The sequence below is a fragment of the Cnephaeus nilssonii genome (assembly GCF_951640355.1).
Source record: "Cnephaeus nilssonii genome assembly, chromosome: 4".
Taxonomy (NCBI): domain Eukaryota; kingdom Metazoa; phylum Chordata; class Mammalia; order Chiroptera; family Vespertilionidae; genus Cnephaeus; species Cnephaeus nilssonii.
The window spans coordinates 44,084,113-44,104,359 of record NC_137075.1 but is presented as its reverse complement, the minus strand read 5'-3'; the positions used below and the strand labels follow the sequence as shown (position 1 = coordinate 44,104,359).

The 20,247-nt window shown below is 40.1% G+C and overlaps 1 protein-coding gene across 1 annotated transcript in view; it reads left to right on the top strand.

Annotated features, from left to right (window-relative positions):
- INO80 (INO80 complex ATPase subunit) overlaps positions 1-20,247 on the top strand; it is a 171,031-nt gene that overhangs the window by 93,922 nt on the left and 56,862 nt on the right. Inside the window, exons 25-26 of the mRNA XM_079768167.1 lie at positions 14,966-15,106; positions 19,679-19,904. Of these exons, the coding sequence (XP_079624293.1) occupies positions 14,966-15,106; positions 19,679-19,904 (367 nt within the window). The remainder of the gene's footprint in view (positions 1-14,965; positions 15,107-19,678; positions 19,905-20,247) is intronic.

The following is a 20,247-nucleotide window of genomic DNA, read 5'->3' as shown; positions in this document are numbered from 1 at the left end:
GCACATAGATGTTTAGGCGTTAGTAACGGGAAACCAATAGTCAGCACCTGCCTAAACCTGGATATCCCTAGGCCTTTAAACCTTTTTTAAGTTTCTTGAACATTTTACTTGCAAAATAAACACTGGTTTTTAAAAGCTAAAAAAAAAAAAAGAGTATAAAAGTTAAAACTTAAAGTTCATGATATTTTTGCATACATATATCAAAATCACACTTCTCAATGTCATAGTTTGTTCTGGTCCTGCAAGTTTTTAATTGTTTTATTTTCTTAATGATTAGTGAAGAAAAAGACAAAAATTAGTCTTTTTAAAAATAATTCATCAGCCCAGTCAATGTTGTTTAGTGGTCGTCTACCTATGAACCAGGAGGTCAAGGTTCAAATGCCAGTCAGGGCACATGCCCAGGTTTCGGGCTTGATCCCCAGTAGGGGACATGCAGGAGGCAGCCGATCAATGATTCTCTCTCATCATTGATGTTTCTATCTCTTCTTCTCCCTTCCTTTCTCTGAAATCAATACAAGTATATTTTAAAAACATAGTAATTCATCAAATATTAACAGTGCTGAAACTTAAATGTAATAATTATCTATTGTGCTGATGTTTGAATTTGTCAATTGGATTTTGGATTCTTTTTGTTTGTTGTTTTGTGTGAGATAAATTCATCGTGTATGTGCTTTGTGCCTTTCATTGCTATTATGACTTGTTTGCTGTCATTGAGGTCTACAAAAGTACTTTTGTCATTGTTAGTACAATTTAAAAATTCTAGGAAGGACCCTTTGTTTAAATAGGGGCCCTACTGTGACATCAGAGAGAAAACAGGTTTACAATTATGCTTATTATTTTCAGCAAATATTCTGAAAATATTACTTGAGAGGTATTTGCTATAATTCATATGGTGAATTAGAAACTCAGAAGACAAGAAAAGTCTAGAAAGATTAGAAAGGGGCTAATATATAAATGTGCGAACCATCTTTAAAGCTTGGGGGAGTAGGAAACTTGGAAATGATAACCAGTACCCTAAGTTATTGGGAGGTTTAAAAATATCTTTTCCTACCAAAATTAATTAGTAACTATTTGATCTCATGATTCTAAGAAGCAACTAACTTTTTAAAAAGATGACATTTGCTTTCCTTTAGTAAATATCAGGTCAAGTAGATTAGAGAGACAGGGAGAGTTAGTAAGTATAATACATTAAAACATTTAAGCCTGTTCTCTTGTTGCCTGATCTTTCCTTCTAGAGATATTGACATGCTTAATAACTTCACAAAATACTACCAGAACTCTACTCCAGAAGCCCCTTTGTGCTCACTTCCATTCACTGATCCTCTCCAATGCCCTCCCAAGTTACTCTAGGCAAATATTTGGGTTGTTTTTAGTTTTTGTTATTACAAATAGTGCTGCTATGAACATTACTCTACGTACCTTTATTGAAATTTATATGCACTTTTGTGGGGCATTTATCTGTTAGGCAAATTTCTGGGTCATAGGGTATGCATATGGTAATATTAATAGATAATGCCAAACAGTTTTCTAAAGCAATTGCATGAATTTTCACTCCCATTGACAGTGTACCAGAGGATCTAGTTGCTGTACATGCTTGTCAGAATGTGGTATTGTTAGTTCATTTTAGCCCTTCTGGGTGTTGGTATATCATTGAGGCTATATTTATATTTCCCTTATGAATAATGATATTCAATACTTTTTCTAATACTTATTTGCCATTTAGATAACCTCTTTTATGAAATGCTTATTGAAGATCCTTGCTTATTTTTCTATTAGGCTGTCTGTATTTTTCTTAGAGACTTGTAGTTCTTTATGTACTGCAGATATCTTCTACTCTGTAGCTTACTTTTTAACTCTCAGTGGTGTCTTATGTTGAAGTTAGCATTTTTGTGTCCTGTTGAAGAAATCTTTGCCTATACCAAGGTCTAAAGATAATTCTCTATGTTTTTCTCCAAAAGTTTTTTTTGTTTTGTTTTTTAGAGAGAGTGGAAGGGAAGGGGAGAGACAGAGAAACATCAATGTGAGAGAGACATAACAATTGGTTGCCTCTCACATGCGCCCCGACCAGGGCCAGGATTGAATCTGCAACCGAGATACATGCCCTTGACTGGAATCGAACCCTCCACCCTTCAGTCCACAGGCTGATGCTCTAACCCAGGCGTCCTCAAACTACGGCCCGCGGGCCACATGCGGGTGTTTTTGCCGTTTTGTTTTTTTACTTCAAAATAAGATATGTGCAGTGTGCATAGGAATTTGTTCATAGTTTTTTTTTAAACTATAGTCCGGCCCTCCAACGGTCTGAGGGACAGTGAACTGGCCCCCTGTTTAAAAAGTTTGAGGACCCCCTGCTCTAACCACTGAGCCAAACCGATTAGGGCCAAAAGTATTTTTTAATTGATTTTTTTAATAGGGAGAGAAAGACATCGATTTGTTTAATTTATTTATGTATTCATTGGTTGATTCTCTTTTTTTTTAATCCTCCCCTGAGGATATGTTTATTGATTTGAGAGAGAGAGAGAAACATTGACGTGAGAGAGAAACATCGATCGGTTGCCTCCCGTACCTGCAACCCTTTTTTGGTGTATGGGACGATGCTCCAACCAACAGCCACTGGCCTGGGCCATTGGTTGATTCTTGTGTGTGCCCTGACTGGGGATCGAACCTGAAACCTTGGCGTATTGGGATTATGGTCTAACCAATTGAGTGAATTTTCAATTTACTTTCTAATTCAGATGTACAAGGAATTGGGATTTTTTGTCTCTGTTAAGGGTTGTCATTTTTATTACATATAGATATCCAACTCCATTTACCCAACTCCATTTATTGAAAAGACCATCCTTACTGTAACATAATTACCCATTGCACTACAGTGTTGGGTTGGTTTCTAGACTCAGTTCTGTTCCATTTGTTTATTTCGAACCAGTCTCACTCTATCTTAATAACTATAGCTTCATAAGTCTTGATAACTGATAGCACAGGTTCTCTAGCTTTGTTCTTCAGTAGTGCCTTGACTGTTCTTGGCCCTTTACATTTTCTTTTTTTTTTTTAATATGTTTTTATTGATTTTTGAGAGAGGGTAAGGGAGAGGGGAGAGATAGAGAAACATTGATTCAAAAGAGAAACATCAATTGGAAACATCATATGCATCCTGAATCAGGCCCGAAACTTGGGTATGTGCCCTAATCCGGAATTGAACTGGTGACCCTTTGGTGCATGAAACAATGCTCCACCCAGCTGAGCCACACCAGCCAGAGTGGCCCTTTAAATTCTCATGTAAATTTTAGAATCAGCTTATAAAACTTATTTTAAACTCTTTTCTGTAGAGTAGATAGTGTAGGCCAGTGGTCCCCAAATGTTTTTTATGTCCCCATTTATTAAAACATTCTTAATCCATTTCATCAATACCTATGTATTATTTTCCTTAAAATGAGAAACATACTAACATATTCATATTATTTACATTGTGAAACTTGCATGTGCTTTCTTTGGAGACCACTAATCTGCACAGTAAAAGACGCCTAATTTAGTAAGAAATAGTGATAGAAGGGAGGACCCAGCATTCTTTTTCACACAGCCTTCATTCTTTCTATCTCATGCTGTTTTCAATTCTTTGATCCCAAGGGCCAATGAGATTGAGTAAATAGGCAGATTGATTTGTATGTCAGAAGAACTTATTGATTGATTGAATCTCCCGTGACAGAATGTGATCTTGGCTTAGTGGTTGGGAGTTGACTAATACTCCTTTTTTCCCCCCTGGTACTAGTTACCTTCAGAATAGTCTCCTCCCAATGGGAAAGCATATGTAAACAAACCTGTCATGCACCAATGTCTACTGTGGGCAAGGTGTGTTAATAGTCAAGTTTGAAAAGCCATTCACGCACATAGGAAAAATATATGTACAAACTTAAAAAGACTTTTAAATAAAAACAATTCAAGATAAAAGTTGAAAGAAGAGCCCTAACCGGTTTGGCTCAGTGGCTGGAGCGTTGGCTTGCGGACTGAAGGGTCCCAGGTTTAATTCCGGTCAATTGCATGCACCTTGGTTGTGGGCACATCCCCAGTGGGAGGTGTGCAAGAGGCAGCTGATCGATGTTTCTCATTGATGTTTCTAGCTCTCTATCCCTTTCCCTTCCTCTCTGTAAAAAAATCAAATCAATAAAATATATTTAAATACATATTCCTCTTTAAAAAAAAGTTGAAAGAAGACATAATTAATTGCTAGATTAGAGGTAGATGATTAATGGTAAGGTTCAGAATGGAAGATCGCTTTAAAATATTTTTATTGATTTCAGAGAGGGAGAAACATCAATAATGAAAGAGAATCATTGATTGGCTGCCTCTTGCACGCCCCCTACAACCCAGGTATTTAACTGTGACCCTGGTTCATAGGTTGATGCTCAACCACTGAACCACACAGCCAGGCAAGGAAGATTGCTTTAGGTTGAAATGGATGAAAAAGTCATTATAGAAATGGCATTTTTGTCCTGGCCAGTGTGTCTCAGTAGTTAGAGTGTCAGCCCGCACACCGAAGGGTCACAGGTTTGATTCCCAGTCAAGGGTACATATCTGGGTTGCAGGTTCAATCCCTGGGATGAGTGCAGAAGGAATCAGATGCAGGGATTTACAGGGAGAAAGATTCTGATTAGAAAGTGTACCAAGTGGGTAATGAAGGATGACAATTAAAAAAATATAGGAAAGACCAAGGAAACCAGCCCGAATGGCACTAAGCCCTAAAAAAAAAAAAAGAAAGAAAATATAAAGGAAGGTATTTCAGGAGGGACAGTTGGGTTTAAGTCAAAGTTGAGTTTATAAGAGGAGACTCAGATTTGAAGCCTGGAAAGGAAGAAGGGGTAATTTATGTGGTAGAAAACTCTAGTGAATACTGGTAGGAGCTCTATAATTAATAGGAAGATACTTCTCTACCATAAGAATGTTTTATAATGTCCAGAAAGACAAAAACTAGGCTTAATTAACATGAAAAAGGGCACTGTTAATACAAGTTGTCTTTTTTTCTTCATTCCTTCCCCCTCCCCCCCCAAGTAAGAATACAATTTAGATATTTGGGCATTTTATATAGTCCCTCTTGTCTTTGTGGTCTGGTTATTTTAGGCACCTTGCACTTAGAAGGTGAAATAAATGTTTGCTGAAGGACCTGTGAGTGTTGGTGCATTGTATTATTGTTTTTCTCTTTGGAACTTGGTGTATATTCTTATCTCAGGCAATGTCCTTCAGCCTAAAATTAAAAGTCTAGTGTTGCCCTGACCGAGTGACTCGGTTGGAGCATCATCCTATAAACCAAAAGGGTTCGATTACTGGTCAGGGCACTTATGTAGGTTGCGAGTTCTATTCCCAATTGAGGAGCATATGGGAGGTAACCAATCGATGTTTCTCTGTCACATCAATGTTTCTCTCTCCTCCGATTCCTCTCCCTCTAAAACCTATAAAAACATATCTTCAAGAGAGGATTTAAAAAAAAAAAGTGTAATCTTTCTCAGTATTTAAAATAGAATTTTGTGAAGAATCCTAACTTTTTCTTATGGGTTGGGAAACATCAGTAGTATTGGTAACCTGTTTAATCATTTATTGATTTCTTTTTATTTTTGTACATCAGTTATTTTTTTCCTGCATTTGAACTGAGAACTAAATGTACTTCTTGACACTGAGGAATACTTGTAGAGGTAGTTAATGAATGGAAATCTCAAGAGTAATTGCAAAAATGGTCAATTATGGATATTAGCCCTTATATAGCTACTAGCGGCCCGGTGCACAAAATTCCCTCATCCTGGCCTGCACCCTCTCGCAGTCCGGGACCTCTCGCTCCTTACCGCCTGCCTGCTGGCTCCTTATCGCTCGGCTCGCTGCTCCTTAGTGTTGCCACGGAGGTGGGAGAGGTGCCCGCCACCGCTGCTGCGCTTGCCAGCCGTGAGCCCGGCTTCTGGCTGAGCAGCGCTCCCCCTGTGGGAGTGCATTGACCACCAGGGGGCAGCTCCTGTGTTGAGCGTCTGCCCCCTGGTGGTCAGTGTGCGTCATAGTGACCGGTCTTTCTGGTCATTCAGACGTAACGGTTGCTTAGGCTTTTATTATACAGACTAGAGGCCCAGTGCATGATTTAATCATGCACCTGGTGCACCAGCTGTCTGTCTGTCTGCTGGTGCACCAGGCCTTTCGAAAGCCTCCGGCGCGGCAGAGGCTTTCGAAAGGCCTTGTGCCAGAGCGGACAGACAGCCAGCTCCCCCGCTTTGGTTTTCGATCGCGGGGGAGCTGGCTGTCTGTCCGCTGGTGCACCAGGCCTTTAGAAAGCCTCCAGCGCAGCCATGGCGCAGACGCTCAGCGTCCTGCTGGCCCAATCAGCTACCCCGGCCACCCTGAGTCCCGCCCCCTGAGCCTCCCGCTGGCCCAATCATGGGCGTAGCGGAGTGATGGTAATTTACATATTACCATTTTATTATGTAGGATACCTACATAACAGATTACCTTAAAACCTAGCAGTTTAAAACAATAAACATTTAATATCTCACAGTTTCTTTGGTCAGGAACTTGGGGGCAGCTCAGGTAGGTGGTTCTGGCTCTTAGGAAGTCAAAATAACAGCTAGGGTTACAGTTACCTGAAAGATTGACTAGAGACATAGCATCTGCTTCCAAGGTAGCTCATTTTCATGCCTGGCAAGTTGTTGTTGGCTGGAGGCCTCAGTTCCTTGCTGTATCAACTTTTCCACGAGGCTGCTTGAATGTCCTCATGGCATGGCAGCTGGCTTCCCCCAGAGTGAATGACTCAAGAGAAAAAGAGTGAGGAGGAGCCACAGTGCCTTATGAGCTAGTTTTGGGAGTCATTACATCTAGCTCACACCCAAGGGGAGGGGAATTACATTCTACCTTTTGAAGAAAGGAGTATCCAAAAAATTGTGAACATCTCAAAAGGACCATAGACCTTTACTGCTGGGCCGATGCCTTTATATTGGTTACTTCATTATAAAGTTTGTTTTGGTATTCACTGTTCTGAGATTTTGGCTTAGGCTATAGACAGGTTCTGACTGTGACACCATGAAAGTTCTTAAACTGGAGAAGATGTTGGTATTTCTCCCTGCTCTCCAGGTCATTCATTTGTCTACAGTTTTATTAGCCACAGCAAATGTCAACTGTATTTATATTATATACAGTATCATATCTGGCTTTCATCTCCAACAGGAGGAATTCATTGCTCATAAGACCTAACCCCTTGTGAGCAGAACTTTTCCTTGCAAGCTATGTTCTCTTCTGTATCTTTCATTTTCATTTGATTTGCCAATTTACTTCTGATTATATAAATTTTATTATTCATAAACATAATGCTGAAGAGATGCTGTTACTCCAACTCTGTTTTGCTTTCTTTTGTGGTACTAGGAAGTGGAGTAGCCTTGTTTTAATAATCAAGTAAACACAAATTACGTTTCAAAGTTTTGATGGAAGAACCTATGAGTTGAATCTAGATTCCATGTTCAAGATCAGTCTTAAAAGTAAAGGTTGGTGTTATTCTCAAGCAGACAGACAGACCTGAGAAAAGAGAGAGGGGAAATGCTAAAATCAGAAGTGAGTGTCGGGAATCTTTCTCTTGCACTATTCAAATAATAATTTTTAATTAAAATTCCTTTGTAGCTACCAAATTAGCTTTGAATCAGTTTTCACATAGTCAGCTTTATCCTCTTAAGGCAGAGAATCCTTTATTCTTTTCCCTTTTATGCCTTCCTTTCTTTTATAAACAGTAGTAGGTATTGTTCCAGTAGCCTGTCTCCTAAATACAGCTTTCTGTCATCAGAACTGAGGTGAAGGCTTTGTTCTTATTATTCTGAGGACACATAATGAGTGTTGACTTAGCTACATGTTGTCATCTTATTCTTGGTGAGCTATCACAGGTCACATACTATTGAGATCATATTCAGCATTCTAACCCAATCCTAATGTCTTCCTCTCCCTCTACCCCCACCCCCGACCCCACATGAATGCAATGAATCTGGACAGTGAGAACCTCCCTTTTTCCCTCCAGCATACCCTTGTTCTCACCTGGCAGTGAATATGAAATTTGAATTCTGTGTTACAGAGTTCAAGTACCATTTTCATAATATGTCTTTGGGATAATACATAAATATCAAAGGAATAACAGATGACACTGTTGTTTTGAACAAAGTTTGGGGCCTTTTAAAAATCTCTTTCTTGACAAGAATGCTTATCTGATATTTTCTTCTTTTGTTATGCTATGTTCCAATTAATTTCATTGTGCTCCATCCTGCTTTGCTGGTGAGAATTTCAAGAAGAAATAGTATTTAGTTAAAAACTTTCATAAATTTATCCTATATAATAAAAGGCTAATATGCAAATCGACTGAATGGCAGAACAATTGGTTGCTATGATGTGCACTGATCACCAGGGGGCAGATGCTCAATACAGGAGCTGCTCCCTGGTGCGCTAAGGATGGCCGACTGCCGGCTTAGGCCCGCTCCCCATCAGTTGCACATCCCCCAAGGGATCCCGGACTATAAGAGGGCACAGGCTGGGCTGAGGGACCCTCTCCCCCAAGTGCACAAATTTCATGCACCGGGCCTCTAGTTGTTACATACTTCCCTTGCCTCTGTGGGCTTTAGACAGAACTCCTTTGTTGTATGGTTTTGCAGGGATTAAAGAATGCAAGTGTCCAAAAAAAAAAAAAAAAAAGAATGCAAGTCTCACACATATGAATCTTTTTTGTTGTTATTGTTTTAGACAAAAACCAGATTCTGTAGGAAATATACCATTTAGCCATCTTTTGGGGAGGAAAAACAGATTTTATACTATAACCAGTTAAATGTTACATTAAGAATGATGATTGACAGGAACAGAGTACCAGCATTGTTTCTATCTCCTATCTCAGTCTCAAACTTTTTCATGGTAATTAGGCATCATATGTATTGAAAGCTTATATATGCTCCAACTTTAGTAAGCCAACTAACTCATGAAATTGGGGACATTTCAGATTTTGCAATTTAAAATATACAAAAGGATCTAAACATAATATTTTTTTAAAGAGTGGTGTGTGTTTAAGTTTTAAACACTATTCTCTATTAAAGGCTTAGAGAGCTTTGACTATTGATGAAGAATCCCCCAAACAGGAAGTTTTCAAAAACTTTTTCACTAAATGTTAATTTGCAACTACAGTATCTATCTATCTATCTATCTATCTATCTATCTATCTATCTATCATTTACTTAGATTGTGAAAGCTGCCAACACCTCTTGTAGAAAGCTCTGGGAAGCCATTGTGTTCAGGCTTTGTCTCTATTTTACTTTCCCTGTTTTTGTTTGGTCACTTAAAATATCTCTGAAAGTGGAATCCATGTAGTCTAGCAGTTGATTTATAAATATTATGCCCTTTCACTTGAAATGAGACTTTTTGCCCAACCAGTGTGAATAAATTTGATGTTATTTAAGAACAAAAAAATCAATTTCTAAGTAACCAAGAACTAATGTTAACATAAGCATTCTTTTAAATTTTAAATAAGACATGGAGAGCAAAATATGAGCCCATTTTAAATGGGTAAGTCCAGCCCTGGCCAGTGTGGCTCAGTTGGAGCATCTTCCCATACACTGAAAGGTCGCAGGTTCGATCCCTGGTCAGGGCATACCCAGGTTTTGAGTTCAATCCCCGGTCGGGGCATGTGCAGGACACAACCGATCCATGTTTCTCTCTCACATCAATGTTTCTCTCTCCCTTCCGCTCTCTAAATATCAATTTTAAAATGTATAAATAGGCCCAGCTTGTGTGGCTTAGTGGTTGAGCATCAACCTATGAACCAACAAGTCACGATTCGATTCCCGGTCAGGGCACATGCTGGGTTGCGGACTCAATCCCCATTGCGGGTAGGGGGGTTGCAGGAAGTAGCCAATCAATGTTTCTCTCTCATCAATGATGTTTCTATTTCTCTCTCTCCCTCTCCCTTCCTCTCTGAAATCAATATACATATATATTTTATTTATTTTTATTTTTTATGTATGAATGGGTACGTCTGTATCTGAGGGGAAAACGTCTGTGTTTTCTATAATTCTGCCCTACTTATTTTCACTTGACTTTTACATGGGGCCAAAAGAATTACAAAAGCCTGATTTCACTGCTGTGTACGTTATTGTGCTGGCAGCAAGATGCATACAGATGCCATTGTCAATAATGTAATGAGACATTCAAAAACATGAGGAAGGGACAACAGAATAGCAAAAGCTAGGACACATTATAACCAAGTTACATCTCTTATAGTGTGACATTCTGTTTCTTTTTTTCTAATTTGTTTTAGGCCAAAATAGACTAAAGAAATAATGACCCTTCTTTTCTGTCCTACACAGTGGCGTTTAAGGTGTCCTTTGTGTCCTTTTTTACATGTTGAATTTTTCTGTGTCTAGCAGTTCATGTCATTTATGTGAAGAGAATGTGGATAGTGTGGTACCATGCACTCGCTGTATTAAGGAAGGTTGGGTAGAATCAATGTTAAGAGAATATAATCTAGAAAAGTATAGATTGAGTAAAATAGGGTGGGCAGTCAGGGTTTCTCTAAAGCTAAAGGCTGTATATGTTGAACATTTTGACTTGTGAATTATTTTTTTAAAAATCAGGAATCAGAAATTTATAAATCACCTTGACTTAGTGACTTCCAATGAGACTACCATCTTTTTTTAAAATATATACTTTATTGATTTCAAAGAGGAAGGGAGAGGGAGAGATAAAACATCAATGATGAGAGAGTATCATTGATCGGCTGCCTCCTGCACGCCCCCTACTGGGGATAGAGCCCGGAACCCTGGCACATGCCCTTGATTGGAATCGAACCCGGGACCCTTCAGTCCTCAGGTGGATGTTCTATCCACTGAGCCAAACCAGCTAGGATGAGACTACCATCTTAACCTAGCTCATATAGGATAAGTAACCATGTCCTAATTAGAATGACCACCTCTGGAAATAGAATTGTTGGACTTTTTCCAGAACTGTATGGCAAATGACATATTGTGTTAAAAGGACTTTCTACCGTGAAATTTGTATCCCTTTCTTACTAATCACTATAATGTTGAAGAGAAAATAACTGAAGGAAATATTTATCCTTTCATCGTTTTTTTATTTTTATTTTAAGGATCTTAAAAAATATTTTTTTATTGATTTCAGAGTGGAAGGGGGAGGGAGAGAGAGAAACATCAATGATGAGAGAGAATCATTGATCGGCTGCCTCCTGCACACCCCCTACTGAGGATCGAGCCTGCAACCCAGGCATGTGTCCTTGACTGGAATCGAACCTGGGACCCTTCAGTTTGCAGGCAGATGGTCTATCCACTGAGCCAAACCAGCTAGGGCTATGCTTTCATCTTTTACTTTTATAAGCTAGGAGTGAAATAAAAAGAGGGTTCTGTTGGTTTTTGCCATTTGAGAATACTTAAAATGAGGGTGACTTAAATTCCTGACAGAGACATTGTTTAGTTATTTTTCTTTAGAAGTTAGTAAAGAATTCAAAGTCTTTAGGTAAGCCCTGCCTGGGTGGCTCAATTGGTTGGAGCATCATCCCTACACCAAAATGTTGTGGGTTCAATTCCCAGTCAGGGCACATACCTGGGTTGCATATTCAATCCCCAGTCAGGGTGCATATGCGAGGCAACTGATGGATGTTTCTCTCTCGCATCAATGTTTGTTTCTCTCCACCCTTTCCCGCCTCCCTCCCTCCCGTCCACTCCTCTCTAAAATCAATAAACATATGCTCAGGTGAGGATTTTTAATACAAGCCTTGCCCTGGGTGGGTTCACTCAGTGGTTAGAGCGTCTGTCTGCTGACCAAAGGATCCAGGAGGCAACCAATTGATCTGTCTCTCTTACATCTGTGTTTTTCTCACCACCCCCCTTTCTCCCTCCCTTCCACTCTCTAGAAATCAATGGAAAAAATATCCTCAGGTGAGGATGAAATAAATAAATAAATAAGAAGGTCTTTAGGTCAGCTACTGCTGCTACCTCAGCTACCTTAGTGGCAGTGGACATCCCAACTAGCAGACCTACTAGTACGTAGCCGGGTGTGACATGAGCAATGGTTGCTAGACTTGTGTCTTCTCTTCACCCCCAGGAGGGGCAAGAGTAGCTGTCACTGATAATCAGAAATGCGCTTTCAGAAAACCATAAAATTTGCTACATTTTTTTTTTACCTTTACCTGTGCATCATTAATAGGGTTTTTAAAGTAATGCTCCTTGCTATTCAGTATTCAGCATTGGAAGAATCAGGTGACACCCAGTCTGATAATCATAATGATCCTCACACTAGGCATTCAGAGGATAATGGACATAAACGTGTAGAGAGATGAATAAACTTCCATGTAGATGCTAGCCAACATAAAGATGAGTACACAGACAATGTTGAAAAACTATCAGTCCCTGGCTGATGTGCTCAGTGGTTAGAGCATCAGCCCTTGCACCGAAAGGTCTCGGGTTTTATTCCTGGTCAAGGGCATGTACCTGGGTTACAGGTTCCATCCCAGGCCCTGGTTGGGTCGTGTTCAGGAGACAGCCAATCGATGTGTCTCTCTCACATCGATGTTTATCTATCTGTCTGTCTGTCTGTCTAATCTATCATCTATCTATCTCCCCCTCCCTCCCTCCTTTCCACTCTCTCTGAAAGGCAGTGGAAAAAAATATCCTCAGGTGAGGATTAACAACAACAAAAAACTATCAGAAGCTTCAAATTCTTTTGTGGGTAATAACAGGGACCTCAATATCTAGAGAAAAAAGTCAAGCACATCAAAACTACATGGACCCATCATTATTTTGGTGGTGGTGTGTTTTTTGTGTGTTTTTTTAAATTGATTTCAGAGAGGAAGGGAGAGAGTAACATCAATGATGAGAGAGAATCATTGATTGGCTGCCCCCTGCATGCCCCACACTGGGAATTGAGCCCGAAACCGGGGCATGTGCTCTGACCAGGAATTGAACTGGACAACCTTCTGGTGCATAGGTCAATGCTCAACCACTGAGCCACGCTGGCTGGGCAAAACTACATGGACCCACCATTGTAATAAAGCATTGCAAAGACTTGCCTATGGTGTGATTAGAAACCACTGAAGCTGGCCCACCTGTATTGGAGACAGTTAAAGCCTTTTATTTTGTTCATGACCATTATTTAGATGTTGATTGTTTCATGGAAGCTGATTATGTTACACATGTCCTACTAGACAACTTGAGGTGACTTATCAAACTATGATCCTAAAGAACTCATTTACTTTGGGAAAAGATATGTATTGAATAAAGACACCTTGAAGATATGGTAATGGAAGTTTTTGGTACTGGAACTGTAACTATTGTCCTGCAGAGGATGCTGGTTACTGTTCATCTAGCAGTTTGTTTTTAATTGACTTTACAGCAGTGTATAAATTTGACTACATTGTGTATTATCTTCATCTATATGGTTATTTAAGTTATCAACCTGCCTTATTTAAGAAACCAGTAAAACAGAAGTAATAAAAAATGAGGATCCAACATTAAATGCCTAACACCGAAGAAAGAACTGCATCTGTTATATAGAACAATGTAGCCCTAGCTGGTTTGGCTTAGTGGATAGAGCATCGGCCTTCGGACTGAAGGGTCCCAGGTTCGATTCTGGTCGAGGGCACATGCCCAGGTTGTGGGCTCGATCTCCAGTGGGGGGCATGCAGGAGGCAGCCAATCAGTGATTCTCTAGAGCATTGTTGTTTTTATTTCTCCCTCTCCCTTCCTCACTGAAATCAATAAAAATATATTTTAAAAAATAGAATAATGTAATCTCACTGACAAATTCCATACTTTATATCTTTTATATGAATGGCTGTCAACTGAAGCTTTAACATGAGCTGTGGAGTCTCTGAAAATACATTTTTGCCCTGCCTGGCATTGCTCAGTGGTTAGAGCATCAGCCTGAGCACTGAAGGGTCTCAGGTTCAAGGTCAAGGACATGTATCTGGGTTGCAGGTTTGATCCCCGGGCCCAGTTGGAGCACATGCAGGAAGCAACCAATCGGTGTGTTTCTCTCACATCGATATTTCTTTCTCCCCTGCCCTCTCTCGTTCCACTCTCAAAAAAGTCAATGGGGGAGGGGGGAAATATCTAGACTCCAGTGAGGATTAACAATAAAATAAACTAAAAAGAAAACGTACTTTTGATACAGTAATCTAAATGAATTTATATTTTTTAAATGATAGGTAGAGGAACTAAAGAGATACTGTTTCTTCTTCCTGACCACTTGTATTGATGTCACTGCATAAATAAAATAGCTAACCTCACGAGAATTACACTACACTATGTTAGTACACACATGTGATGCCAAGCAGATTTGCCTTAAAGAAAAATTTAAAGAAAATTTTGTTGGTGGTCATTGTTTTTAACTCAAGACATTGAGGTTGCATCCTGGCCGATGTTGCTCAGTTTGATCGTTGCCCTATGCACCGAGCAGTCGTCGGTTTGATTCCTGGTCAGGGCACATGCCTGGGTTGCGGGCTCAATCCCCAGTAGGGATTGTGCAGGAGGCAGCCAATTAATGTTTCTGTCATTGATGTTTCTCTCCCTCTCCCTTCCTCTGTCACTCTAAAATCAATAAATACATATAAAAAAAAAAAAGACATGAGTTTGCATCCATGGTATAACAAATGAACCAAACTTCACTGCACATACATACATAGTGTTTTCTCTAATGAAGGTTTTGCTATCACCATTTATAATTAACAGCATCTTTTCCAGAAAAAGGTAGAATTAGAAATGATGCTTAGGTACTTTAATAAAACCACATTTTGAAATTAGTATGGACTTAGTCTATAATATACTTTTGGTTCTAAGTAGTGTTTGTTTATTAGAATTAATAATATATACTAGGAAGAATGCCTTTAAATCAGATGTTTAACTTGTGATATTTTCTCCAGTTTTGATTACATTAACCATAATAATCAATGGCACTAATTTGACTTTTTGTTTTGTAGTCTCTGGTTTTCAGCAGCCACTGTAAAGCAGTGAGTGGCTACTCAGACCAGGTCATCCATCAGCGGAGATCAGCTACCTCCTCGCTTCGTTGCTGCCTGCTCACTGAGCTGCCATCTTTTTTGTGTGTGGCCAGTCCACGAGTAAGTGCCACAGAAGGGAAGAGACAAAGTAGATGGTATTAGAAGAAATAAACAAATTTTCAAGGCATCCATATCTTAAACGACTGTTTTAAGCTATTTGGACCTTGAGAAACATATAAATCCTTAGTATTTAGAAAAAGCATCCTCACCACAGTCTTGGCTTTCCCAAGACAGCACTTCTCACTTTGAACTGGGTTAGTTTAAGAATTGTATTGACCCTAGCTAGTGTGGCTCAGTTGGTTGGAGGCAGCCTCCTATGTGCCGAAAGGTCATGGGTTCGCTTCCCAGTCAGGGCATATACCCAGGTTATGGATTCGATCACCCTGTCAGGGCACATGCAGGAGGCAACCCATCGTTGCCCCTCCTTCCCTTTTTCCTCCCCTCTCTCCTCCCCTCTCTCACCTGTCCGTCTCTCTCTAAAATCAGTGAAGACATATCCTCAGGTGAGGATTAAAAAATAAAAAATTTAAAAAGAATAGTTGAATGGTAGATAGTTGTGGTTTTTTCCCCCCTGACCTTGTCTCTCCTCTGTAGTTCCTCTCATTTAGTCAGGGGCTCTAATCTACCATGGCAGCAAGCCATCTGTCAGGTAGATTATCACCCAACAACAATTGTGATATTTGACAACAGGTCAGGGACAGTGGAATATTTGAAAAGAAGAGGGAGCCATTTGTCACCTGCATTGAGGTTTTTGAGGGTTTTTCAGAGGAGGGGGCCAGATTGGCAATGAGATTTGATCTGGCCTTATCGCCTCAGTGCAGTCTCCAAATAACAAAAGGAAACATAACACTCTGGCTTCAAGAAACTTCTTAGTCTAGTGTTCTCACTTTCCTCAGCAGTCCTGCCTGGACTGTGGTTCACAAGTATGTTCCTTCTGAAAAGTGACTGTTGTGCAGTATTTGCCATTCAGCAGTCATGATCTTATTTATAGACTGGGGGTAGTTTATATTGCAGTTTTAACTTTGAGCACCTGTTGGATTCTTCCTATACCCTGTTTACTAAAACAGGGCACTCGGGTGATTGTGACAGCATTGCTGCAAAGGCTGCCCCCTTGGCATGCTGTGGTGGTTTACTTCGCTTACATCTTCTCTCTTTCTGTCCTTACTGATCAATGCCAGATACAACCTCAAAGAAGTATATGAAGGGAAGAGAGGCAGAATAGAGATGTGACTAGACTCGCTGAGCAAAGATCAAGTTTCTGTCTTTCTGTCTTGTTTTCTTTTGCTTTAAGGGGCAACTTTCATGTAGCCAGGAGACTCTTAAGAGGTTGACATTTCTTATACCCTTCTGTGTGCTTTTTTCTTGTTTCCTTCACTCATCCTAGCAAGTTTAATTTTTTCACAGTTCTATTCAGAGAAGGTAGAGTCTTTTGAATCTTCCTTAGTGACTTTTTCTACCATCATTTATATCAGCTTGCATCTTTATTAAGTTATCAAAGATCGGAATCTGGCAGAGGGTCCAAAGAAAGATGATGACTGGAAATGAGATGATATTATTGAGACCCATGGACTCCTGCCTGCCTAGATTTCTTTCTGCTGGTCATGTGTTACATGAATTTGATTCCCTTGCTACTTACTGTCCTCTTCATTTGATTTACATTGACTATTCAGTTGATACAGAAATGCACTTTTTTTAGGAAACATCTAAAGCCACGTGCTTCCATAGAAAGCAGCCTTCAGGCTTCATGGTTGTGTGGTTTGTTTCCTTCTCACTCTCCTAATATATGTGTATACCGCAAGGCCTGATAAGAGGAAGTCGAGATTTTTGAGAGCAGTATGTCAAGATATTTTTACTTCTCATATTCACAGTATTTTATGGAGCCAATAAAAAGTGAACTGCCTTGAACTGTAATTGCATTTATGGACATAAAAATTCTTCGTTTGTACCATTCCAAGATCTAGAGCCAACCACTCTGAAGAACAACCCAATTTTCTGAACATAGTCACACATATGCACCCCAACTGTACTTCGGAGTATTGTTTTCTGAGGAGGCAGAAGTCTAAATCAGTGGTGGCCAACCTTTCAGACCTCACAGACCACCAGTGGTCTGTGGACCACCGGTTGGCAACCGCTGGTCTAAACTGTCATGCATTTTGCTGCTGTTTCCATAAACAACAGTAAACAGTAGCTTGAGACTGTCATGGTGTATAAAGATGTGGTTGCAGTTGGAGTAGGAGAAAGCTTTTATCATTGGACCAAGGGCTCCTTTCTAGCATCCTACTCAGCCCCTCCTGAAAATGGGAGTACTTACATGATGGTTTTGAGGCCAGGAAAAAGAGCTTTAAACATGTCTGGATATTTTATATACACATACACGAATTCTTACCTTTCAGATCAGGCCTGGGGTGTAAGGCAACATTTCATGCAATGTCTTAATTATATTTATTTCTCACCCATCTCTGATGGAGAGAAACTGACTTCCTTTGAATTCTCAACCTTAGCCTTGAATTAAAACAAATAAATTTTTCTGGCACATGCTATGAAAACTAGGGTCAGTTCAGGAAGAACTGTGCCATTAAGGAAGGAATTATAGGAGCTGTTTTCTCATTAGCCCAGAACATAATTCTGCAGGGGTCATAAACTAGACCTGGAAATTCATCTTATTAAAAAACTGTAGCGCTTGGAGCGGTCACGCTTCCTAGAGCTAGAGCAGGAATATACGTGTCCTCAGGAAGGACGCGCTGAATGCTTGAGGAGGCAGCCCCTGAGATACTTGAGTTTAGGAAGTTAATGAAGCAAGAAACAGGTTAGCTTATGTGGTACTGAAAGGAGTATGCGTTTCCATTTGTGGGAAAGGGCAAATAGTATGTCGTGTCATGCTTCATCGCCCCCTGTTTCTGAACCATCAGGAAGGCCACGTGGGTCAAGACTATCTAGGACAGAGCTGACTTAGAAAGCAGGATTCAAGTAGAAATGGACTTGTTTGCCCCCTATTGGACCTCATGACTTTGCTGCTTACGTATTCACAACATGACATTCTATGGTTCTGCATATATCTTGATCCAGGGCTCCTGCCAAAGAAGCTTAACAAAACATTAAAAAATATTTCACTAAGAACTGTGCCTTGCAAACCTCCCAGTTTCAGTCCTGGACTTGGAAGGATATCAGCAAAATGAAAGTTGGGAAATGGGTGAAAGTTTATAACTGAAAAAAGTTGGTTTGTTTTTAAACTAGTAAGACTGCCTAAGTAATGAGTCTCAGGCAGGGAAACCGTTTTCCCCTGTGTCACTGTTCACCATATTCCTTCAGGCTGATTTTCTAGCTTTTGATTTTTCATTTTGAGACCGTGGGCCCAAAGTCTTTTATATAAGTTCTGCTGATCTACAAAATAAACAACAAAACAACCCAAAGCAGTTATCTTTGAGTGTAAAATTGGCCAGTATGAGTCTCTCATAGGCTGTTTTACTCATCCAAGAGTATGCATGCTATTTGAGATAAATAGAACTGCTCATACTTCTGTAGTCCAGACCACTGCTTGCTTAGCCATTTTTATGGAATTAGCAGATATTGATTGTGAGGTTCTGGTACTCATACCTTAGAGGGTAGATGTTGGCTCTGGTCCAGTATCTGCCGGGCCACTGTCAGGACAAACCATAGCAGGGAAAGGCCCAATTTTTATCCACCTGTTTTGTATTTCAGTATTTATTTGCCTATGCTCAACTTTAAGTGGGAAAAATATAACTTGGAAATAAACTCCTGTGGAGAGAATAGATGTGATATGAGATGATCAAAGCCTTCTCTTAGTGCTACCTGGATAAGCCAATTTCTGTATGAGCCTGTCTGCATTTTGGAGCTCTAGGGGCCCAGCTTGCTGTGACCCTCTGTAGTTTTACATCTGGACCATAGATGGCACTGCGCCCTAGCAAACTCCGGTCAGCTTCATCCGAGAGCATATTCTGTGGGTTTTGGTAAATGATGCTCTTTCTCTGATTTTTGTATTCTCTAGTCCTCTGCAGAGACACCTGCAGCTCCATAGTAAGCTAGCTGACTGTTCATATACCCCATGGCAGTATTTTCAAGGCTCAACCTAAGATGCTGGGTGCTTGTTAAAAACGGTTCTTAGTGAAAGATTTTTTAATGTTTTGGTAAGCTTCTTTGGCAGGAGCCCTGGATCAAGATATACACAGAATCATAGAATGTCATGATGTGAATGCGTAAGCAGCAAACTCATGAGGTCCAATAGGGGGCAACAAGTCCATTTCTACTTAAATCTTGCTTTCTGAGTCTATTTGGCAAATACAACTTTGCCAAAGCAACATCCAGCACTGAAGGGAGTTGCAAAGCCATCATATATATATGAATGATAGAATTATTCCTGACCTGATATCCCAGTTTATCCACAAACTCCAACACTCTTTGGATCTTTAGTTTTGTTGTAGGTTCATGTTATAAGAGGTTGACCTTTTACCTGGGAAGGCTCACTAAATTATTATTAAGGAAAGTTTAGTTTGTTAGAACAGGGAAGGTAAAACACATAGCCCAAGAATTAGTTGATTTCAAAGTTGAGGTTCCCAAAGGGCTTAGTGGGTGTGGAAAATGTGAAAGAACCATCTCATTTGACTCTGACTGTAGGTCACCGCAGTGCCATTGGATTCTTACTGCAATGACCGAAGTGCAGAGTATGAGCGGCGAGTGCTGAAGGAAGGAGGGAGTCTGGCAGCCAAGCAGTGTTTGTTGAATGGGGCCCCTGAACTGGCAGCAGACTGGCTAAATCAACGGTCCCAGTTCTTCCCAGAGCCAGCTGGAGGACTGTGGAGCATCAGGCCTCAGAATGGCTGGTCTTTCATCAGGATTCCAGGTGAGTCCTCTGTTCTCTTGAAATATGTTAACAGCTTTGGCAAGGACAAAACCAGGGAGATGCTCCATGTGGTGGTTTCAGATATTTGGAATTCAAAGTTTTGGGTTTCTGTTTCTTCTTCTGCCCTTAGTAACTAACTTATTGGTAAGTATATTTAAGTAATTTGTGACTTGTGTAGAGAAATGTGTTTTAGATTTGTGTTTAAATACTCTCCTTAGATAAGCTTATAGCTGTGAACGCCACTCTTACAAAAGGGGAGGAGGTAGAAATATACTTGGTAGGAAAGGCTTCAGTCAAGTGAGTATGGTTGTCTTGTGCCATTGCCACGGGAATGAAGGAGAAT